Here is a 25,890-nt window from a genome sequence, read left to right as displayed (position 1 = left end):
TATCTGTGTACATATTTGTATAAATTAACAAAGATTATAAACTGGCCTCATCAACTGTTTCCAAAACACAGCACAATCAGAAGAAAGATTTTCTAATTTCTCTGTAAGAATAAAATCACCATTTGATAAGCAGAACTGGAGGACCCAGGGTGATCTGATCTGGGTATATTTCTGCCCCATCAATGTTTTCTTCTCCCGAGCAGCTTTACTATCCTGACACAGAAAACTCCAAAACCATTTTTTTCATCAGTGTATACAAATACTGGCATGGGGTAATAGGTTCCACTTGCCAAGCCCAAGCAGCATTTGGGATGATATGAAGCTGTAACTTTTCCCTAAGACAGAACCAATGACGGTTCATATTTGGTTGGATCTGCACCGTAGTTCAGACTTCCCAGGTGGTGGAGCGGTAAAGAACTTGTCTGCCGATGCAAGAGACCTAAGAGGTGCAGGTTTGATCCCTGGGTCAGGAAGACCCCTTGGGGGAGGGCATGGCAGCTCACTCCAGTATTCTTGCCCAGGGAATCCCATGGACAGAAAAGCCTGGCGGGCTATAGTTCATAGGCTTGCAAAGAGCTGGAAATGACTGAAGTGATTTAGCATGGATACACACACCCTAGTTCATTTCAAAGGCTTTTTTTTTTTAATTAAATTTCCAATTTATTTACATATAACTGTATGAACAAAGAATGAATATATTACTATTACTGCTCAGAATTTTGATTTGAGAACAATTCACATTCTTCAAGTGGATCAACATTTCACATTTTTTAGACAATCTGTCACCCCACCCCCAATCCATCACACCAGTGAACAGGAGAGGGCCTGCACTGTATATACTTTAATAAAATATCTGCTGCAAACAAAAATTTATCAAACTGAAATGTTTAGATCAATGTCATGTTGGTCAATTATAAGAAATATGACTTTTGAAAATTTCCTATTCTATTTATCAGAAGTTGAAGTGATACAGTAATCATATTTTAATCAAGGAATCAAAAAATAATCAAATTTTATTCTTAACTACTTTTATCAACTTTGTAAGGTTCTTCATCCATAGAGAAGACAGAACAAAGCAAGATAACTTTAATAGTCAGGGCTTTGTTCTCAAACTTAATGTATTAACAGAACTCTTCAGAGCTTCGTTTACTTATTTAACTCCTTTGTCCTAGATCAGATTGCCTAAATAAGTCAGTTTTGTCTGTTTCTCCTAACCTTCAACTAGTCGCAGGTCTTTCTACTATAATGCAAGAAAGATCAGATTCATTTCACAATCTTTTTAGAAGAGAGATAAGAGAAAGCTTTCACTCATGGAATCCCATAATGACCCGAGAATACTGTTTAGAAATTGGAGAACAGTTATATTTCTTTACCAAGTCACAGAGAAGCATTATATTAATGAATAATAATATTAGTTGATGTAGCCTAAATTGTATTCCCCCTTCCCCAAAATTATCTACAATCTAATCACTGGAAACTGTGAATGTTACTTTATTTGGGAAAAGGGTCTTTGCATTTGAGATCATCATGGATTATCCCATTACAAAAATCCAATGCTGAGTGTCCTTATAACAGAGAGACACAGAGAGGAGAAGGAGATGTAAAGATGGAGGCAGGGCCTGGAGTGATGTGACCATAAGCCAAAAAGAAGCCAAGGAATACTGACACCATAAACTAGAAAAGTCAAGGAGAGCTTCTTCCCAGGAAACTCCAAAGGGAGTAAGTAGGCCCTGCCGACACTTTGATTCCTGACTTCTGACCTTCAGAGCTGTGAGATAATACATTTCTATTGTTTTAAGCCACTCAATTTTTGGAAATTTGTAGCAGCAGTTATAGAAACAAACATAGTTAGCTAGAAAGATGTGCAAGACATCAAGATGACTTGTTTTTCTCCATCATGGCATGATTATAACAGGATAATTCCTGCTTGATACTTTTATTTAAATGAACTTTGTTGTTGTTTAGCTGCTAAGTCATGTCTGACTCTTCTGCAACCCCATGGACTGTAGCCTGCCAGGCTCCTCTGTCCATGGGATTTCCCAGGCAAGAATAATGGAGTGGGTTGCCATTTCCTTCTCCAGTGGATCTCCCCGACTAGGGATCGAACCCATGTCTCCTGGATTGTAGGTAGATTCTTTACTACTCAGCCACCTGGGAAGCCCCTATTTAGATACAAATTATGTATAATAAAATTTACTCATTTTAAAGGTACCATCAGAAACGTATGTTTCGACAAACGTATATACTAGCATAAGCACTGCCACAATCGAGAAACCGGATATTTCCATCATCTCAAAAGGTTCTCCTGTTCCCCTTTCCAGCCAATCCCATATCCTAATCCTGGCTGAAAACAAATTGATTTCTATTATCACAGATTAAGTATGTCTTTTCAAGAATTTCAAATAAAGGGAATGACACAGCATTATTTTGTGTCAAACCTGTTTTTTTACTCAACATGATGCTCCTAAGATCTACCCATGTTGTTTCCTGCATTAGCAGTTTGTTTCTTTGTATTAATGAACAGTACTTCACTTGAGTGCATATGTCATGTTTATCTACTCATCTGTTGAAGGACATTTTCTCTTTCAGACTTTTCACAGCTCAGCATAGTACAGTATTTTACCAGGAAAAATGCAGACACATTAAACAGAAAATTTCACAAGAAAATGAAGAACAATAAGGAGTCCCAGATTTCTGAGGAGTCTCATATTCTTAAAGCTGTTGTTATGGGAGAAGTAATTACAATCTATGGGCATAAACTAATAAGGAAGAATATCAGAACATGAAAACTAGGATGTGGGGTTTGCCTAAGATGGATGTGCTGGAACTTGGGATGCTCTGTCATTATCATGACAATTTTGAAGTACTTATCTACATTTGAAACTGAGGTAAATGGTGTAAAAAACAGAAATGACTTTTTTATGGCCTATCACCAAGACAAACAACACGGACAACTGACAAAATAACTAGCTAGTGAATAAACTAATATAGGAACAGAAAAAGTACAATGAGATGATAATAGGAAGCTCACATCAAATGCACTGACTAGACCGCCTATGCTGCTGCTAAGTCACTTCAGTCGTGTCCGACTCTGTGCGACCCCATAGACGGCAGCCCACCAGGCTCCCCTGTCCCTGGGATTCTATAGAAGAGAGCTAAAACTCTCATTGATTTAGATGACTAGAGCAGAGAAAAATCATAATCTCTCTTCTAGGTAATGTGGGAAAATCTTATACGTAGGAAATCCTTCATTCTTCATATGATCACTACTTTTTCATCTTAATTCACTATCTGATATAGCATCAATATTTAAGACTCATCATCTTAAACAAGACTGCTCACTCCTACCCTCCAAAACTGTTTTATAAAGGAAAATAAGGAGAACACTCTTATTGCTTTCTCATGGACCCTCCACTAGGGTACTTAGCCACTAGGACCCTCTGCCCCTACTTTACTCATGTGCTTGCGATTCATATCAAGGTCTTTTCGCACATGGTATTTTCTCTGCACTTCTAGTTGGCCCACTTGGATAATACTTAACTATCCTTAAAAATTCAATACAAGCATTATTTTCTTAGTAAAAATTTTCTGGATTCTCCTGATTGCAAAAACTCTGCCTATCAAGACAACTTGCATATACCTCTCGTAAGTACTTTTCAAAAAATGGTATTTTGTAATTGTTTGTTACAACTCTGCTTACTAACTAGCAATCTCTTTAAAGACTAGGACATTATATTTTCATCTCAGACACACTAGCACCTACCCCAGTCTCTGAAATATATATGTACTTAATGAAGAAGTATAGAATAATCCTTGAGTAGACTAATCATAATTTACATCATAATTAGTCATCATGCTGCTGCTGCTGCTGCTGCTAAGTTGCTTCAGTCGTGTCCAACTCTGTGAGACCCCATAGATGGCAGCCCACCAGGCTCCCCTGTCCCTGGCATTCTCCAGGCAAGAACACTGGAGTGGGTTGCCATTTCCTTCTCCAATGCATGAAAGTGAAAAGTGAAAGTGAAGTCGCTCAGTTGTGTCCGACCCTACCAGGCTCCTCCGTCCATGGGATTTTCCAGGCAAGAGTCATCATAGAAAGGCTATACTCCACAGGCAAGGCTTATTGATAACAATATCCAATAAGCCTCACAGATGGTGCTAGTGGTAAGGAAACTGCCTGCCAATGCAGGAGTTGTAAGAGACGAAGGTTTCGGGAAGATCCCTGAAGTAGGAAATGGCAAACCACTCCAGTATTCTTGCCTGGAGAATCCCATGGACAGAGAAGCCTGGTGGCCTACAGTCCATGGGGTCGCAGAGAGTCAGACCTAATTAAAGCGATTAAGCACGCATGCACAGTAGCTATAATAATAACACTATTACCACTACTGCTACTAATAGGAACACTTAGATAATTTGTATTATATCAAGTACAATATCTATATACTATACCAAATGCTATTATAAATAATTCACATCTGTTCATTAATTCTTCCCACTGTCCTAGAAGGTAAGAAAATCGAAGTATAGAGGCACTCAAGGAAGTGAGTAAATGGTACAGCTGACTCAGATCCAGCTGGTTGATCTTACAGTCCATGTCCTTAACCACCACACTATACTGCTTCTCTGTTTAACAGCATGGATGGAGAAATCAAAAGAGAGTTTGAGCTCCAGGTAATGATATAATAACTGAGGTTTAGAGCAGGTACTTAATCCTTGAAATGCAGTAGACATTTGTTGTTCCCCTTCCTGGTAACCTGCCCGTTTCTTCTAACGATAACTTAAAATTTTCATTTTAGTTTCTAACCCTCTCCTACACTCCTCAGCTCACATTTCTGCCTTTAGCAGAGGAAACATGAATCAGGCCTTTGACAATTGTTTTCTTCTGGCTGTAATAATTGTTCTGATTGAAAATCTCAGGTCTTACATAGCAACCAATAACAATGGCTTGCTCCTTTCTGGAAGACTGAGAGGATATGAAATTAAGAGAGATGACCATTTTGCCATCATTAGGGGAGAATCTAGAAGTCTTACAACTTATTAGCTTTATGATCAAGGGAAAATTACTTAACTTCTAGGATCCCTCATAGGAGCCTAACTTTCCTCCTACATCAAAAGGAAGTAATATTAGTAAACTACATCATAGAGCTCCTATAAGAAAAAGATAACCATTATAGAGTGCTTAGGATAATGTCTAGTAAAAAGTATTGCAATGTTGTTACCATCACCATTTATTATTTTTGTTTAGTCCCGCTCAGTACTCTTGCCTGGAAAATCCCATGGACAGAGGAGCCTGGTGGGCTGCAGTCCATGGGGTTGCTAAGAGTTGGACACAACTGAGCGACTTCACTTTCATGCATTGGAGAAGGAAATGGCAATCCACTCCAGTGTTCTTGCCTGGAGAATCCCAGGGTTGGGGGAGCCTGGTGAGCTGCCCCCTACAAGTCGGACATGACTGAAGCAACTTAGCAGCAGCAGCCCCTCTGAGGAGAAGGCAATGGCACCCTACTCCAGTACTCTTGCCTGGAAAATCCCATGGACAGAGGAGCCTGGTAAGCTGCAGTCCATGGGGTCGCTAAGAGTCGGACACGACTGAGAGACTTCACTTTCACTTTTCACTTTCATACATTGGAGAAGGAAATGGCAACCCACTCCAGTGTTCTTGCCTGGAGAATCCCAGGGATGGGGGAGCCTAGTGGGCTGCCGTGCATGGGGTCGCACAGAGTCGGACGTGACTAAAGCGACTTAGCAGCAGCAGCAGCAGCAGCAGCAGCCCCATTGAGGTCCTGAATAACTTAGGATACAGAAATCATTTAATTTAAACTTTGCATTTGTAAATTATTAAAATAGGTGACTGAGGAGGCCAAGATGGAATTAAAAACTCATAAACTCTATACATATATTCTTTTGTAGTATATGCAGTTCTCATTTCCCCACTGCAATTATCTTACAACAGAACTCATTTTGACATGAGTTATACCAAAAGATTTTTGTCATAAAGAAACCAATTTTGCTTGCTGCTTTGTGTGACAAAGTGGAAAGACAGGGTTCTCTGGTTTCCAGTTTGATAAAAATGCCAGGAAACAAAGAAATCCTCACAGAGCCATCAAGATAGTTTGATAACTAATGGACAGGACTCACTGAACTTGGAAATTTAGAATTGCTCATTCTCTCAAAAAACTGTGTTTTTTGAACAGCACCCCTCATAAAGAGATTCTGGAGTATTAAGAAAGGCTTACTTGCTCTAAGAAAGGCTACAGTAAGAACAGGACTTTTAGAAGCGCAGTTCACTATTTATGCTACACTGTGACTTCAGCAGACATTTCATATTCTGTAAACCTTAGATTACTCACCAACTAGGACTAAATACCTTAAAGTGAAAAGTAAAAGTGTTAGTCGCTCAGTTGTGCCCGACTTTTTGTGACTCCATGGACGGTAGCCCACCAGGCTCCTCTGTCCATGGAATTCTTCAGGCAAGAATACTGGAGTGGGTAGCCATTCCCTTCTCAAGGGATCTTACCAACTCAGGGATTAAACCTGGGTCTCCTGCATTGCAGATGGATTCTTTTCTATCTGAGCTACCAGAAAAGCCCCAATAACTTGAAAATTACCTATAAAAAGTATATAGCAAAATAACTAGAATCTAGTATAAATTTAATAAATACCGTATCCCTTTCTTTTTTTGTATCTCTTTTGTTTATGAATGACATGATTGTTTTAAATTTAAAATTGTCCCACTTAAGAATGTCCTAAAGCTCCTTTTAATGCTACCACCATTAACTTATTCAACTCTTTATATATATCATTCCCTCAGTATGTATCAAGGGTTAGGGTTAAGGTGTTAGCGTTAACATATCCTAATAGAAATGCAGAAAATGCTCAGTTAGACTCCTAATAATTTGCCTATAAATTAATTTTTGCCTATTAATTAAAAATTGAAGACAATTTTTACAGGCTAACATTTAAGGGAGGAAAGGAAACGTTATAACTACCATACCACTGACCATCATCATAATTACTGTCTAGCAGTCAGTGTCTGTTAATAAATCTTTTGATTGATTTTTTCGACACACCATCTGCTTTTGACAACACAGATGATCATCATTTCTGTGCTAAACTATACAACATAAACATTACCTCAAGACTTTTAACATTTCTCAAAAAGCCTTTAAGCAAATATATTCATAAGATTAAGAATTAGCAAAAATAGTCCACTCTGTCAGGGCAAAAATCTGTTTTGAGAGAAAAAGACAAAGAGTGAGGGATAGTCCTCCCCTTCTTAACCTGAACAGATTTTATGTGAACTAGATGTATGCCTGCTGACATTGTACAGAGTGGTCCTTTTACATACTGATGACATGACCCTCCATCCAGAAATAGCTTCAAGAAATTTTGGCCAATCATTGTTTGAAAGAACTTCTAACCTTCAATTATGCCAAAACTGAAATCGTTTTGGAGAGTCTAGGTGACATCCAGATGAATAATTTTAAAGAACGCCTTTCGACAAGTTAACTCTTCTAGGTATCTGGGGATAGTTTTGTTATTTTGACAAGATCACCCTTGCAGACTTGCTCAAATTTTAAAATTTTATGAGGGACACATTTGGCTTATTCTATGAGCGAGAAGGACATTTGACAGCTTCCACTCTCAAATCTGTTTTCAAACAAAGATAATTTCTCCCATGTTTTATTTTGCTGTCCACTGGGGCTCAAATCAAGTATGTATTCAAAAAATTGATCAGATCCCAGCTTGCTCTCTGAGAATAGTTCTGACCCTCCTAGCAATTATGATAACAACCCATATTCACAAAGAAATAAGATCACCCTCCATTCAGTCACAAATAACTCTCGTTTCTTAAAACATTAAGGAAGTATCTTCAAACACACTGGCTATCTCAGTTTTCCAACTGTCTCATCCCAGATAATCACTAGACAGAAACTAGCATGTCAATTTTGTCTTTGCTGCAGCATAAGTGCCCAGTTTGGTGATTTCTGGCACCCTGTCTATCTAAAATAGTTTCACCAAAGTTCTAGGGACTATAAGCTGGTGAATCTATCCTAGACCTTAATATTATTCAAAGACTACATTAAAAAATCACTTTCTACCTCATTGGATTCCTTAATCTTCCAAAAGGAAGATTTAATTGAAAACACTTAAGAAAAAAGTTAGAGGCTAAGCAGTTTGGGTAAGTAATTGCTAAGCAAGCAACATATTCGAACATCTTATTGCTGATATCTTCATATCAGCTTTCTTTCCTATGACCTTACTAAACTCCTTGTTAATTCAAAGAGTAGTTTTTTTTTTTTAACTCCTTAGGATTTGCACATAAAGAACTATATCATCATTAAGTAGAAATGTTTTCAACTTTTTCTTCCCTTTTTATCCTTCCTCTGCTTCATTTTTCTTACAATTTTCATGCCTTGTGTTTTTCTTGACCTATTTCATGTTTGTATTTTTATATATTATTCCTATGCTGCTTGCATTTTTACACACGAGGTAGCAGAACAAGGAAGATAAAACAATTTTGTAATAAATGTAATCACAACAAAACGTAAGATACTGTGGAATATATTTAACAAAAGAACAAGAAATCTACATTATAAACTATAAAATATTGCTCAGAAAAATTAAAGAAGACTTAAAAATTTGGATAGAAACAACATGTTCATTTATTGGAAGACAATATTGTTAAGATGTCAGTTGTTCCCAAATTGGTCTGTAGATGCAGTGCAATCCCAATCAGAATACCAACAGACATTTTCAGAAACTGAGACGCTTATTATAAAATATATCTGGAAATGCAAACAACCAAAGATATTTAAAGCAATCTTGAAACAAAAGAACAAAGTTTGGAAACTTTTATTTCCTGACTCAAGATTTACTATAAAGTTAGCATAATTAAGACAGTATGGCGCTGGCATAAGGATAGAAAAAGAGATAAATGAAACAAAACAGAAGGCCAGAAACAGACCTACAGTTACGTGGCCATTTAATTTTCAATAAAAACACTAAAGCAATTCAATGGGACAAGTAAAATCTTTTAAACAAATAGAGTTGGAACAACTGTACATCCATATGGCAAAAAGTGAACTTGAACATCATATACAAATATTAAATTGAGAAAGATCAAAGATCCACCATAAAATCTAAAACTATAATGCTTCTAAGGAGAAAACATATGAGAATATCTTTATGACTTGGGAAGAGGTAAAGGTTTCTCAAAAGACAATAACCATGAAAGGAAAAATCAATACACTAGACTTCATTATAAATAATAACTCTGTTTATTAAGATACACCTTAAGAATAGGCAAGTCATACTGGCAGAAAACACCTGCAAAAAATATCTAGCAAAGCATGTTTATTGAGACTATAGAGAATGTACAAAGAATGACTATGAATCAGTAATAAAAAGGCAAATAACCCACTTAAAAATGTGATCCCTCAAATTGAACAGATATGTATGTCATGATATGATTGCTAAGTAAGTACACAAAAAAGCACTCGACATTACACAAAAAAGCACTCGACATCTTTAGTCATCATGGAAATGCAAATTAAACTTACAGTGAGATACCACTTTATACTCACTACAATGACTAATGAATGAAACATTAACTGCTGACAAGGATATGGAGGAACTAGAGCCCTCATACACTGTAAGCAGAAATGTAAAAGGTACAAAACTTTGGAAAAAGGTCTGGTGGTTTCTAATAGTATTAATTATATACTTATATAAATACATACACAGACATATATGCATATACATATATAAGCCATCAATTCTACTGCTACATATATACCCAGAGATATGAAAACATTTGCCCACAAACAGAAAAAAGATTTATGAGAACATTCACAGCAACTTGTTATAATAGCCAAAACCTGGAAATTTCCCAGGAGTTCATAAAGGGATAATTGCTAAATGCATATTGATAAAATATAATGCATCACAACAATAAAAAAAGGAATAAGATAAGTACATGAAACCATTTAGATGCCTTTTAGAAACCTTTGGGTAAAAGAAAGAATCTTTACAGAAAAAAGTCTATACTGTATAATTCTAATTATATAAGTGCTGAAATAAGCAAAACTAATCTTAGGGGGAAAATTCAGAAAAGTGGTTGCCTCTGGGAGGTAAGGGTAGGGTGAACTGCAAAGATTTACCGGGAAGGGACACTAGGAAAATTTCTAGGGAGATGGTAGTGACCTAATCTTGATGTGTATTGGGGCTACAGAGATGCATTTATTGTTCAAAATCCATCAAACGATACACAAGTTTTCATACTTCACTGAACATAAATTTTACCTAAAAAGATATCATAAATACATACTGAATTATACTCAATGATATATATGCTGAAAGAGTTAGGGTTAAAGTTCACTGACAGTGTAACCGACTTTGAAACACATCAAAATAACAGAATGAGTTGATGAGCAGGTAAGTGTGATGGGCAGTTATATGATAAGGAAAAAGATGGAAAAATGTTAATTGTAGGATATAGGTATATTGTACAATTCTTTCAACTTTGCTACGTTTTAAATTTTTTATAATAAAATATTAACCAGGAAAAAATTTAAGGTGATATATATAGACAAAGATATATATATCATATATATACAGATAAAGACATTTTCAGGTGACTGAAATCTGTAAGAATTTGCCTATATCAGACTTGAACTAAAAGAAATTTTAAAGGAAGTTTTTCAGACTGAAGAAAAATGATACCAGATGGAAACCTGGATCAAAAGAAAGGATTAAGAGTTCAGGAAATGGTAAACATGTGGTTAAATGCAAAAGAATTTTTTTCCTCATTTCTCAAGGTCTTTAATATAGACTGTAAAATGTATGACAACAATACCAAAGGGTAGGAGGATGGTGAATAGAAGTATATCGTTATAAGATTCCGACATTATATATGAACTGGCATAATATTAATTCATGGAAGACTATGATAAATTAAGGATGTATATTATAACCACTACCACAGTCATTTTAAAAAAATAGTAAAAAAAAAAAAAAAAGATAAAAATCAGACAATAAAAAGTACCCTCTGAGCTTCTTACATACTTATTGCAAGTACTTATTTGTGTTCTTTTATGTGTTGACATCTTATAATTTATCAACTCAGCAGTTTCTGCTTTTCAAACATTCCTAATAGGAAATTGGACTGGTTAATTTAATTACTATCTGCTCCTTCTTTTGTTTTTCATGGGTACAGATAATACCACAGAATAAAATTCAAGGTGTTCCCTTAAAGTCAGTGTAACTCCTATCTGAGTTAGTTTACTGAAATGTCCTCACTCACTGAAGGAATTAATTTGCTTAATAAGAGGCAAAACAATCAGTAAATGGAAAAAATGCTGTGACAGTTGACCACTGAGGCTATACAGATTTTTTTAAAGCATAAAGTTTTCATAGGTGAAAATAATTTCCAACACAGATGGGTCCGATCATTCTCAGATCATTCTATTATTAAAACAAAAAACAATCTTTTACAAGTATATAATTCCCACCACACTAGTAAAATTAGAAAAGCCAGATATTTCACCTTTTCTTTCCAATGTGTTAAATAAGTGAATGACTCTTAAAAGTTAAAAAGAAAAACCAGTACTTTTCCCTTCTTTTCAACATGACCCCCATTCATTTAAATCAGATAAACCATAAAGTTTCTGCCAGCAATAACTTAAGATTCTTAGACCAGCTATTGTAAACTGGCTGCCCATTGGCCAAATTTAGCTCATTACTTTGTTTTGCTTGGGTCACGGTGTTTTAAAACTTTTTAACTAGTTGAAAATGTTAAGAAATTCAGAGGTTCTCATATAAGAATCTAGAATCTAAGTCCTTTAGAAAATCTGAAAGAGACGGTAACACCAGGACACATTCTCACAAGGCAACATGAGGCTGCAGCTCCCGAATGAAGATTAGCTGCCTCTTTTCAATGTTACCTGCTTTCCAGTTTAACCCAGTTTCAGTTCGGTATACTTTACTCACTTAAATTACCTGCCTAACCCCACTCCAGTACTCTTGCCTGGCAAACCCATGGGCAGAGGAGCCTGGTAGGTTGCAGTCCATGGGGTCGCTAGGAATCGGACACGACTGAGCGACTTCGCTTTCACTTTTCACTTTCATGCGTTGGAGAAGGAAATGGCAACCCACTCCAGTGTTCTTGCCTGGAGAATCCCAGGGACGGGGGAGCCTAGTGGGCTGCTGTTTATGGGGTCGCACAGAGTCGGACATGACTGAAGCGACTTAGCAGCAGCAACCTCAAATGAGTTTATAATCTCTATTACAAATATTCCCCATCCCAAATCCAGTCTTCTCTTTCTTCCTTACTCTAGTTCCTTACTCTTGTGCACTCACTCATGCTTTCTATCAAAATAGCATGTACCTATTACTTCACTAAAACTTTCAATTGAAGATGTATTTGGCCTAAAAAATAAAAAAGTGTTTCAGAAAACGAAGATCATGGCATCCGGTCCCATCACTTCATGGCAAATAGATAGGGAAACAGTGTCAGACTTTATTTTTGGGGGCTCCAAAATCACTGCAGATGGTGACTGCAGCCATGAAATTAAAAGACGCTTACTCCTTGGAAGAAAAGTTATGACCAACCTAGAGAGCATATTCAAAAGCAGAGACATTACTTTGCCAACAAAGGTCCATCTAGTCAAGGCTATGGTTTTTCCAGTGGTCATGTATGGATGTGAGAGTTGGACTGTGAAGAAAGCTGAGCACTGAAGAATTGATGCTTTTGAACTGTGGTGTTGGAGAAGACTCTTGAGAGTCCCTTGGACTGCAAGGAGATCCAACCAGTCCATTCTGAAGGAGATCAGTCCTGGGTGTGCTTTGGAAGGAATGATGCTAAGGCTGAAACTCCAGTACTTTGGCCACCTCATGTGAAGAGTTGACTCATTGGAAAAGACTCTGATGCTGGGAGGGATTGGGGGCAGGAGGAAAAGGGGATGACAGAGGATGAAATGGCTGGATGGCATCACTGACTCGATGGACGTGAGTCTGAGTGAACTCCAGGAGTTGGTGATGGACAGGGAGGCCTGGTGTGCTGCGATTCATGGGGTCACAAAGAGTCGGACACAACTGAGTGACTGAACTGAACTGAACTGAACTGAATGGAAAACAACAGGTCAGCACTCTATATCAACATATTTATATGGTCTCTGGCCAGTCTTTTTGTACATAGACACTGAAGTAGCTCCCTCTCCACAAAAGGAATTTTATATTAACAACAAAGGGTTTACTTTACTCTTGACTATAATTCTGGAAAATGGCATATAAGACAGTTTGAATTTAAACCTTATTAAAGGTTGATTTTTTTCCTTAAGATAACTGACAACTTGAATGACTCAGAAAAAAATTCTTTTGACAATAATACAGAAGTTAAACATGCTTCTAATTGTTGAAAGGATTATTGCTTAATTAATTAATTAATCATTTTATTTTTTAGCCATGCCACACAGCTTGTGGGATCTTCCTTCCCTGACCAGGGATAGAACCTGGGCCCACAGCAGTGAAAGCACAGAGTTCTAACTACTGGACTGCCATGGAATCCCCTCATTTATCTTTTCAGAAATTGAGGTATAATTAAGAATATGGAATTCAGATACAAGTGTGGCGGGAAAACTTTGGTAATTACGTGTTTAAAGAATGTAGTATGCAGAATCCTCCCAAGAGTCTTGTCACCAGGGTTTTAATTCAACCACCAGTCTAGATGCAGCTGGAAAGGGTCTTTGCAGATGGAATTATGTTGCTAATCAGCTAATTTTATATAGGGAGAGTACCCCAAATTTTCCAGGTGGGCCACAGTAATCACATGAATCCTTAAAGTAGAAAAGCAGAGCAGAAAAGTCAGAGAGGGTGGCTGAAGAGGTCAGAGATTCAAAGCCTCAGAAGAAGTGGGCCTGCTGCTACTAGCTTTGAAAATGATGGAATGGGGCCACGAGCCAGGGCATGGTGGTAGCCTCTAGAAGCTAAAAGCAACTCCTGGCCAACAGCCAGAAAGGAAACAGGGATCTCAGTCCTACATCTGTGTGAAACTAAATACCACCACCAACGGGAATAAGCTTGGAAATGGATTCTTCCTTAGGGCCTCTAGAGGAAATAACCTGTGTCAACACTTTGATTTTGCCTTTGCCAGACCTGAAGCAGAGAATCCACCCAAACCCAACAGACTTTTGATCTACAGAACCATGAGGTAATGAATTTGTGTTGTTTTAAGCTGCTATGTTTGTGGCAATGTGTTTCAGTAACAAAGGAGAGCTAATATTTTGTTGATGGGTGAAAAAAAGTGTACACAACCCTAACTGAACAAGACCAGCAATCGCTGTTCTGTAGTCACAACATATTTCCTGAATTACTGGAGTAGCTATAAAATCTACTTTAATACTTCCTCACAAAGGAATCTCTCATCAATCTCAAATCTTGCACATTCTCCCAAAGGTGCCTATTTTCCTAGGGCTTTGGGGAATTATGCTCTTGGAAAACTTAACTGATAAGTTTTGCCCATTTGAGGCCTTGAATCACTGAAGCTTGTCTAAATAGCTTGTGCAAACAATGTGATTTATGTTGAACACCTGCTTTCCTTCTGGGGGGGTCTGGAGCATCATTAACTGCAATCAGTCACACAGGTGTTAGGTACCTCTGTGACCAACCACCAATAAAATTCCTCCTAGGCTCAGACAAGTTTCTCTAATAGGCAATAGTTTGCACATATTGTCACATTTTTTTCGTTGGAGAAATTAAGTACATCTTCTACAACTCTCCTGGGAGAGAAACTCGGGAAAGCTTTGGGCCTGGTTTCCACCATTATCTTGCCCTACAGTTTTCTCTTTGTTGGATTTCGCTTTGTACTGCTTTGCTGCAGTGAGTATAATGAAACCATGAGTAAAATAACATCTGAGTTCTGTGAGTGCTTCTATTGAATCACTGAAGCTGGGCACTGGTGACCCCGGACACATCACAGTTCCCACCATCTCAGCCAAAATGACTTACTAATACAAAAGAGAATGCCAAATGACACTTGCTATAAAATTAAAATTTTTTTCTCAAATTTTTACTAACCAAATTGTGGTAGAGAGGATTCCAACATGGTTCCCCAAATGCAAACTTTCTGATGTCCACCTGGCATAATCCCCAAGATGATGAATAGGATAGATTTTACTTTAATGATCATGTTATATTCTATGGTGTAGCTGAACTCATCACAGGAGCCCTTGAAATCTGGATCTAGAGGTTAGAGACATAGGAATGGTGGCAGCCTCTAGAAGCTAAGATGGCTGTTTAGGCCAACAGCCAGCAAGGAAACAGGGATCTCAGTCCTACAAGTGTGTGGAACCAAATTCTACCAACAATGGGAATAAGCCAGCAATGAGCAAGATGTGATATGAGGGATATTCTCCATTGCTGGCTTTGGAGATGGAGACAGCCACATGATAAGGAATGAAGATGACTTTCAGAAGCTGAGAGAGCCCCTCACTGATAGTAATCAAGGAAAATGGGGAAATCAGTCCTACAATTGCAAGGAACTGAATTCTGCCAACAACCTGCATGAGCTTAGAAGTGAATTCTCCAGAGTCATGAGAAAGGAAATCGACAGTTTGTCTCCTTTAATCATTCCAAAAAAAAAAAATTTAGTCACTCAGTCATGTCTGACCCTTTATGACCACAGTCACCTGCCAGGCTCCTCTGTCCATGGAATTCTCCATGCAAGAATACGGGAATGGGTAGTCATTCCCTTCTCCAGGAGATTGTCCTGACCCAGGGATCAAACTTGCATCTCATGTCTTGTCTCCTGCATTGCAGGCAGATTCTTTACCAGTAGCACCACCTGGGAAGCCCTCCATTTTTAAAGAAAACAAACAAACAAAAATCTTGGAAATAAATGTATTTCCAATAAAAGAATAAGTTGCTAAGATACATTTATATCTTACTTTCACCAAAACTCATTTGTTTGGGAAACAGAATTATGACACATGATTAAAAGGATGATAATCGGGAACTGGAATTCAACTGCATGACTAAACTAAAATATTAGTTCATTCAACAGTTAATTTTTAACACATTAATTATACATAAACTCTTATGCTAACAACTTTGGAAGACAGAAAAATTTAAAAATACTGTATGCATGTTAAAATGTACGGTTAATTAAAGGAAAGGAAGCTGCTGCTGCTGCTAAGTTGCTTCAGTCGTGTCCGACTCTGTGCGACCCCATAGACGGCAGCCCACCAGGCTCTGCCATCCCTGGGATTCTCCAGGCAGGAACACTGGAGTGGGTTGCCACTGCCTTCTCCATTGCATGAAAGTGAAAAGTGAAAGTAAAGTCGCTCAGTCGCGTCCAACTCGTAGCAACCCCATGGACTGCAGCCTACCAGGCTCCTCCATCCATGGGATTTTCTAGGCAAGAGTACTGGAGTGGCTTGCCATTGCCTTCTCTGGAAAGGAAGCTATACCTTCCTTAATTAAATAACTGCAGGAAAATAATTATAAGCTAGAAGGGGAAAGGTACCTTACAATTAGAGATACACTGTAAAGAAGGAACTTGGAGAAAATATAGTTTTTGCTTTGGTTCAGTGATAAGGTACAGAAGGGGACAGAGGTAAGTGAATTACTTGAAGAAGTGTTATGTACATTGTGCCAAAGACTAGAGATATACCACTGGGCAAAAACACAGCTTGGTATTCTTGGTACACTTCAATTCTGTGGCACTCAATCTCTTCAATCATATATTGGCAACAGTAAAAACTACTTGAAAAACTCAGACACTCTTTGGAAATAATTTAGAGAGTCTGAAGGCAAATCCAATGGCTATAAAATGCATTTTCTTCACAAACACACAAACACACATACACAGAGCCACCAGATGTTTTTAGCAGAAATGCAAATGGCAATCCACTCCCATATTCCTGTTGGGGAATCCCATAGACAGAGGAGCCTGGCAAGCAAAAGTCCATAGGGTCTCAAGGAGTTGGCACAACTGAAGCAACTTAGCATGCACTGATCTTTAACAATACTCTTATAGCAGTAGAAAGTAGAAGTAACTGGAGTGTGGAAAAACTAAAGGCAGTATGAGCAGTTAAGAGAATGTTGCAACGCAATAGTCAAACTCTTTGTTAATAAAGGCCTAACTAAAGAATGTAGAGGACAGCAAAATATCACCAAGGGTGTATGAACAATACTCAGTGACAAACGGTATAAATAGTACAAAAGAGAGAGAAAGTAAAAGATAGCTGCAAGATGCCATGCCTGAGTGAAAAGCATCTTTTTGGGGCATTATTTTCTGCCTTTAGGGCTTCCCTGGTGGCTCAGATGGTAAAGAATCTGTTTGCAGTGCAGGAGACCTGGGTTCGATTCAGGGGTTGGGAAGATCCCCTGAAGGAGGGTATGGTAACCCACCCATTCCACTATTCTTGCCCGGAGAATCTGTCTTTAAACAAAACAAGTAAACCTAGAAGAAAAATAAATATCAATTACATAAATCTCTAAGTTACTTGACTCTACTGTAATTTCTAATGCATTCTGAAACTAGGGCCCTTGAAGGCAAAAAATGTGTACAAAAGTCTTAACTTCTACTCTCAGGTTATATTCTAAAATAAGAGTATCTACTACCTATTTCTGATGACAGTGACCTGTGGCTCATTATCCATCTGTGGAACATACTCTAGAATGTGTTCAAAAAACCTTTGGAATATCTAAATCAGTGAGTGAGCAGTCTTTTAATAGGGGCAAATAAAACTTACTCATTGAGTAAGTCAGACCATGTTTTCCATCAAGCTAGTGAACAACTGCAGACACAGCCTGCTTCCCATCAAAGTTTCACATATAACCTCTGCAATGCTGATGTTTCTCTGGTAAATTTTCAAAACCATAACCCTAAAAACATATGACAAACTACCTTTTATTAAAGAAATATGCCTGCACTACTCACCCTGCCTTCACTTGAAAATTTGAGGACAATGCAGGAACTTTACCTCCAGTGCCAAAACTCTGCTGAATATCTGTCTATGAACTCTACTTGCTGGCACTTTTATAGATTAAGAAAAAGTACATGCTCTATCGGGAAATACTTTCCAAATAACACCTAGACTTAAAAGGCAAGCCATTTTCCTCATGCTTACTTTAATGTGAGTGACAAAGGTGTTATCTCTTTTTAAATATTCTCTGGAAAATATTTTAGAAATGAGATACAGTTTAAGATTTTCCACTTTTCGGTATCTTGAATCTGGCTTTAGGGTAGCAATTAAATAGATTCACAGGCACCAAATATGAGATGACTTCAAACAAATCTTTCAAACACTATTTTTTTTTTTCCTTGAAATGTACTGGTTATAGGAGTTTAATTGAATTCCATGCTTCTATGTTTCCAGAAAATAATTTTGATCATTTAACTGAAACTGGAGAGAATACTGGCGAGAGAGAACTCTGGCACAAGTAACATATAAAAACCACTGAAAAGAGAGCAGCAAACTCTAAAAATTAATTCCTTAGATTCAAGCTTGAATAGATTCTAAAGAAAATGGTGAGTTTCCTCTTTCAAGCCAAGTTAGCAAACTAACCCCACAAATAACATTAATTCATAAAAGACTGACTCATTAATTAGTTCCAGGTCATAGTACAAAATTATTATCTTTGGTTTGGATAACATGAATTCTTGAAAGCATTTTATGGCTATTAAAATTATAAAAAGAACACAATTTTCTAGTGAGATGTGAAAACTCCAGATAGTCTTAAATTACAATACAGTTGTGGTACAAATTACTATCATAATGTTTTAGTACACATATTGCTTTAAAGATACTAAATTTATTGTGAAAAAAATTAGTGAGTAAATTGACACCAGACTCTTACTTACTTAAGTTTCTAGTTTTCATTAGTCTATTCCTTGAACCAATGATTTTACAGAAGATGCAAAATTTTCTTTAAAATATAAATCCAGTAAGATCGATGCCTTAAATGATGCTTAAGTTTGGATAATTAACTGCAAATAGCTTGGTCTACAAGGAGATCCAACCAGTCCATCCTAAAGGAGATCAGTCCTGGGTGTTCATTGGAAGGACTGATGCTGAAGCTGGAACTCCAATACTTTGGCCACCTCATGCGAAGAACTGACTCATTGGAAAAGACCCTGATGCTGGCAGGGATTGGGGGCAGGAGGAGAAGGGGACGGCAGAGGATGAGATGGCTGGATGGCATCACTGACTCGATGGACGTGAGTCTGAGTGAACTCCGGGGGTTGGTGATGGACAGGGAGGCCTGGTGTGCTGCGATTCATGGGGTCGCAAAGAGTCGGACACGACTGACCGACTGAACTGAACTGAGCTACCAGACAAGTGGACGCTTACAGTTTTGCAACAGAGACAGATGGACAAGTAAAAATCATGGGTCTCAAACAGCAAACCCATCTAAATAGATTTCCTGTTTACTTTTCATCAGCCTTTCTTACAGGTGCAGGATGCTTACTTTTGGCAGTTAAGGGAAAGAACTGATTTACAAGCCATAAGAACATCTTCTTACTTTCCACAAACAAGTTATAGAATTAATTAAAATTGTAGCACATCAACTCTGCACATGAAACAGCTCTGTTACTGGAGACAAAATTAATGCAAATATGTGGAAAGTCAAATAGTTTACAACAAAGATAATTTAGATGGATAGATCAGATAACAACTTGGAACTGAGCCCGACAGAAGTATTTTTACTCAAAGGTGGCAAGTGCTGAATGTTATATTCCAAAACAAGCAAGGGAAATACTGAATTTTAATCTAGTGCCAAAATGATTTTAAAAAGTCCTTTACATAAATGTTTAAACATATCTTACTTGAAGAAATTACAAAGACCTGTAAGACTATCAAGGACTCTTTTAAATAAATGAGGAAGACTATGTAAATGGCATGAAAGACAATATGAAATTTGCATTTAATCCTATTGATGTTCCACTAACTACTCAAAGAATATGCATCCACCTATAACATTTCATCCTCATGAAGACATATACAAAGGCATTAAAGAAAGGTGGCCTCTTTATACCTGTACACTGTTGAGACTAATGGTGTTTAACACTATGAGATTTATTATCTCTAAAACAAGGATAAACAATGACAGGAACAGAAAAGTAAAACTTTTCATGAGCTAATGGATTTAATCTTATTGGTAAAACAATGGCAATTGTGTCCTTATACAATACAAATGTAAATAAAGTAAAAGGACAGAGTTGAGATAAAATGATGAAAACGGAAATTTGTCTTCTGAGTCACCGGCTTCTCCTTCAGTTCTTTTAGTAAGTCCAAGAAGGATGCATCAGTATATGGGCAGAGAGGAAACGTGGAGATCAGAAGGAACATCCTACAGTTACTACCATCCTGATGACAGAGAACTACTCTGCTTGTGGTTTAAAGAGTCCCCAGCAATGGCTGGGAGCATAAGACCTTGGGTAACATCAATTTAGATGATGTAAAGCAATTCCAGTTGCAGCAGAGCTATGTCCTCTGGTACTTCTGGACATGCCCTTAGTTGTTTATCCCCTCTTCCTGGTGTAAACGTCTTCCTTTCTTCCATCCCAAGTGCCCTAAATGAGTACTGAATAATTTTGGGAACTTTATTTTTCAGTTAGTGTTAATGTTGATTTAGTATTTCATTCCCATGCCCCGCCCCCAGATTTTTTAATACTTGTATGATCTTCAAGACTTCTGTGATAGCCGGCCTCTAAGATGACCCCCAATGCCCCTGGATTCCTGGGATTCACATTCTTGTGTTGTCTACTCCCAAATGAATAGAGTTAACGGCCGACCTTTCTATCCAATAAGACCTCGCTCCTGAGGCGAGGTCATAAAAGGCATTGCAGGTTCCACTTTGTTTCCTCTCATCTCTTAGACCGCTCACTCACTCACTCTAGGAAAGGCCAACCACCATACTGCAAGAATTCAGCCAAGAGGTCTGCAGAAAGGCCCTCAAGACAGGGAGGAAATTAAACCTCCTGTCAACAATCAGCACCAAATGAGTGAGCTAACTTAGAAACAGATCTCGAATCCCTAATGGAGGTTTCAGATGACTACAGCCCCAGCTGATACACTGACTGCACAGACATGAGATCCTGAGCTAAAAATCCACTCAGCTGAACATTCCTGAATTCCTGACCCAGGGAAATTATATAAATTGATAAACGCTTATTATTGTTTTAAGCTGCTAAGTGCTGAAGTAGTTTGTTACTCAACAATAACTAATTCATACTAATTCTTCTTATAGAAACAAAAAAATACAAAAGTATGTCACTGGATGAAGCATCTTCATTAACAACAAATATTGTTGCTATATGAGAGACTCACAATCCAAGCCAAGTAAATATCTCAACAGGCTCTTAAAAGTTTTTGAGGTATAATTTACATAGGTGAAATGCATGTTCTTAAGACATACATGTCAGTGAATTTTGACAACTTTTGCAAGTATATGTACTATATAAGTAATACCCCAATCAAGATGTAAAAATGTCGATTCCCCAGCAAGTTCCCTCAAGGCCACTTGGAATCAGTTCCTGTATTCCCACTGCCCAACCAGGGTCAAGCACTGTTTTCATATCTACCATTGTAGATGAGTTTTAATTGTTTTAAAACTTCATGTAATTAGAAGAATATGACTTTCGTATCTGCTTTCTTTTGCTCACCATAATGTTTCTAAGGTTCATCATGTTGTGTATATCAGTAGTTGATTCCACTTTATTGTTGATTAACATACTGCGATCTGCTTACCTATCCTCCCATTGATGGACATTTGAATTCTTCCCAATTTGGGGCTACTAGGTTTCTGGAAGCATTCTTGTGCAAATATTTTGTTGGACATGCATTTTCTTGATTGAATACCAAGGCAGGGCGGGACTACAAGGAGGCAAATGAGATACCTCTTGGGTACAAATTTAAGGGGCTCCTCTACCTAGGAGTCTCAGTCTCTGTGGGGTCTCTGGGTCCTGGTGTGCACAAGGTTTGTTTGAGCCCTCTGAGCGTCTCTGGTGGGAATAGGGTTTGATTCTAAACACAAATTCGCCCCTCCTACCATCTTGCTGGGGATTCTCCTTTGCCCTTGGGCCTGGGGTATCTCCTCACAGCTGCTCCAGCTCCTAGTGTCTTACTGGGTTTTATCTGACCTTGGACATGGGGTATCTCCTCACACCCACTCCAGCTAAGAGCAGCTGCCGCTCCTGACCTTGGACATGGGGTATCTCCTCACTGCCACTCGTTCCAGTGCCACACAGATGCAGTGGCCACAGGACTGGAAAAGGTCAGTTTTTATTCCAATCCCAAAGAAAGGCAATGCCAAAGAATGCTCAAACCACTGCACAATTGTACTCATCTCACACGCTAGCAAAATAATGCTTAAAATTCTCCAAGCTAGGCTTCAACAATACATGAACCGTGAACTTCCAGATGTTAAAGCTGGATTTAGAAAAGGAAGAGAAATCAGAGATCAAATTGCCAACATCCGCTGGATCACAGAAATAGCAAGAGACTTCCAGAAAAACATCTATTTCTGCTTTATTGACTACGCCAAAGCCTTTGACTGTGTAGATCACCACAAACTGTGGAAACTTCTTCAAGAGATGGGAATACCAGACTACCTGACCTGCCTCTTGAGAAATGTGTATACAGGTCGAGAAGCAACAGTTAGAACTGGACATGGAACAACAGATTGGTTCCAAATAGGAAAAGGAGTATGTCAAGGCTGTATATTGTCACCCTGCTTATTTAACTTATATACAGAGTAATGTGTATGAGATGGAGAAGGCAATGGCAACCCACTCCAGTACTCTTGCCTTGAAAATCCCATGGACGGAGGAGCCTGGTGGGCTCCAGTCCATGGGGTCGCTAAGAGTCAGACACGACTTAGTGACTTCACTTTCACTTTTCACTTTCATGCATTGGAGAAGGAAATGGCAACCCACTCCAGTGTTCTTGCCTGGAGAATCCCAGGGATGGGAGAGCCTGGTAGGCTGCCGTCTATGGGGTTGCACAGAGTCGGACATGACTGAAGTGACTTAGCAGCACAGAGTACATCATGAGAAACGCTGGACTGGAAGAAGCACAAGCTGGAATCAAGACTGCCGGGAGAAATATCAATAATCTCAGATATGCAGATGACACCACCCTTATGGCAGAAAGGGAAGAAGAACTAGAGAGCCTCTTAATGAAAGTGAAAGAGGACAGTGAAAAAGTTGGCTTAAAACTCAACATTCAGAAAACTAAGATCACAGCATTCGGTCCCATCACTTCATGGCAAATAGAAGAGGAAACTGGAAACAGTGACAGACTATTTTGGGGGGCTCCAAAATCACTGCAGATGGTGACTGCAGCCATGAAATTAAAAAATGCTTGCTCCTTGGAAGAAAAGTTATGACCAACCTAGATAGCATATTCAAAAGCAGAGACATTACTTTGCCAGCAAAGGTCCATCTAGTCAAAGCTATGGTTTTTCCAGTAGTCAGGTATTGAGTTGGACTCCATACATGAGAGCTGGACTATAAAGAAAGCTGAGCGCAGAAGAATTGATGCTTTTGAACTGTGGTGTTGGAGAAGACTCCTGAGAGTCCCTTGGACTGCAAGGAGATCCAACCAGTCCATCCTAAAGGAAATCAGTCCTGAATACTCATTGGAAGGACTGATGTTGAAGATGAAACTCCAATACCTTGGCCACCTGATGCGAAGAACTGATTCATTTGAAAAGACCCTGATGCTGGGAAAGATTGAAGTGGGGAGGAGAAGGGGACGACAGAGGATGAGATGGTTGGATGGCATCACTGACTCAACAGACATGAGTTTGAGTAAACTCTGGGAGCTGGCGATGGACAGGGAGGCCTGGCGTGCTGCAGTCCATGGGGTCACAAAGAGTCGGAAATGACTGAACTGAACTTTCATGAAGATTTTTCTTTTCTTTTTTTAGAATAGGTGGCCTATAAATTAAAGTATAAATTTAAATTGGTGAGCAAAGAGCAATATGCTCTTTAACAAATATAATCAAAGATTCGTGACATGCAAAAATTATATTTATAAAAACATATTTACTAAGTTATGTTTAATACAGAAAAGCCACTTTTATTACTATGGTCACATTAGACTTTTCTAAAAAAGCAAGCGAGGCAATAGTGGATTTGATATCTGCATCTTGCATTCCAGATACCACTTAAACCAAACCATTTAAAGTAGCAATGAAAATACTTTTATCTAACTTACTTCTTTTGCTGCTATTAAATTACTACCATTTATTAAGACACAAATTTTTCCACCCTTGAAAAAGATGTATCATTATCTATAATATAGCAATGATTAAAAAGTATTGACACCAAGAACAGGAATATTTGTTCAATGTAGGGATGGAGGAGCCTGGTGGGCTGCAGTCCATGGGATCGCTAAGAGTCAGACACGACTGAGCGACTTCACTTTCACTTTTCACTTTCATGCGTTGGAGAAGGAAATGGCAACCCACTTCAGTGTTCTTGCCTGGAAAATCTCAGGGACGGGGGAGCCTGGTGGGCTGCCGTCTACGGGGTCGCACAGAGTCAGACACGACTGAAGTGACTTAGCAGCAGCAGCAGTTCAATGTAGGATGGATAATTACAATCATATAAAAGCTCAAGGCAAGCAATCTTCATTGCTTTAGTACACTTTTATTCATTAAAAATATTTTTCATAATTTTAAGATAATTTCAGAAAATCAGTGAAGAAGCTCATTTAATAGTACATTTACAATAAAGTTTAGATCACACATTTTTCTTTCCAAAAATGCCTGAGATAGAAAGCAAATTTCATATGTCATTGAAATAGCTGAATTTAAACTGTATGATTAGATTCCACCCAAGCCATGATGAGTATTTCTCTCTATTCTTCAACATGGCCTTAGTTTGTACACTTTACCATGTTCCTAGGAATACCAGTCCCCTGTGAGAAGTTACCATGTACTTGTCTCTGGAAAATTCTCTTAACTTCAGCTATGTTAAAGAAAAGCTTAGTACTAAAAAGATTTCAAGTTTTCACATATATCCTCTTTGGTAACTTTTTGTCAAGTACTTTGCAGAATGCCTACAAAAGCTGAACACTGGATAATGTCAATGCTGAATTTCTATGAGGCCTGTGAATTAATTTTCCTAAAATGAGAATTTACAACCGGATTTTATCATTAAACAAATAACAGAAGGAACTAAGACCCTGCAGTTTCTAGGTACAATGCTTTTTTGTTTGCCAGTTTCTGCTTTGCATTTAACTGTCCTGCTATTACACACAGTACCTCACGGGTTTCCCTTCACGGAGCAAGTCTTCTAGACTCCGTTCACAGTGTTCAGCTACCACCACCAATCTCTCTGAGCGAAGAAAAAAGAAAAAAAAACAAAGGCACGTTATATTTGATTAATACAATGTTTTAGTAACACAATAATATACTCCACTAAAGATATTAACATATAGTACAAATGATATTTGAAAAGAGCTATTCAAAGTCTATATTAACTTCATAAAAATCAGATATCTAGAATAACAAGGTAAATGTGTTAGAAAACAATACATCAAATAACAATCTTCATTTTGTGTTTTTCTCTATGATTTCTCCCCTGTGCATTAGGAAAAACAGCTGGAAAGGTTTACCTTTGGCAAAAAGAAGTAATCCTTCTTCTGACACAGGCTAGCAGAAGGAAAAGCTTGGATGAAGATATAAAGAAATTTTGAAGTGAAGGGGAAACTGGGATCTAGGGACAAACTGTCTTGACAGTCTGGCTCAAACATAAGGTCTCTGAAACTGAATTCAGAAACTGGAGAAAAGTAGAAATGTTCTGAATCACGATTATGGAGAAGGAAGTGAAAATCAACTTGTGATTGTTTGTAACATCATGGGGCCTGCTGAGATTAG

At 38.1% G+C, this 25,890-nt stretch overlaps 1 protein-coding gene across 4 annotated transcripts in view; it reads right to left on the bottom strand.

Annotated features, from left to right (window-relative positions):
* The window catches only part of TBCK (TBC1 domain containing kinase), a 209,094-nt gene that overhangs the window by 166,485 nt on the left and 16,719 nt on the right, over window positions 1-25,890 (bottom strand). For all 4 annotated transcript variants that reach the window (XM_027543890.1, XM_027543891.1, XM_027543893.1 and 1 more), the window contains one exon: window positions 25,276-25,348. In XM_027543890.1, the coding sequence (XP_027399691.1) occupies window positions 25,276-25,348 (73 nt within the window). The remainder of the gene's footprint in view (window positions 1-25,275; window positions 25,349-25,890) is intronic.

Source organism: Bos indicus x Bos taurus, chromosome 6, assembly GCF_003369695.1.
Source record: "Bos indicus x Bos taurus breed Angus x Brahman F1 hybrid chromosome 6, Bos_hybrid_MaternalHap_v2.0, whole genome shotgun sequence".
Taxonomy (NCBI): domain Eukaryota; kingdom Metazoa; phylum Chordata; class Mammalia; order Artiodactyla; family Bovidae; genus Bos; species Bos indicus x Bos taurus.
Note: the sequence above shows the minus strand (reverse complement) of the source record. Positions and strands in the feature narration are given on the sequence as shown.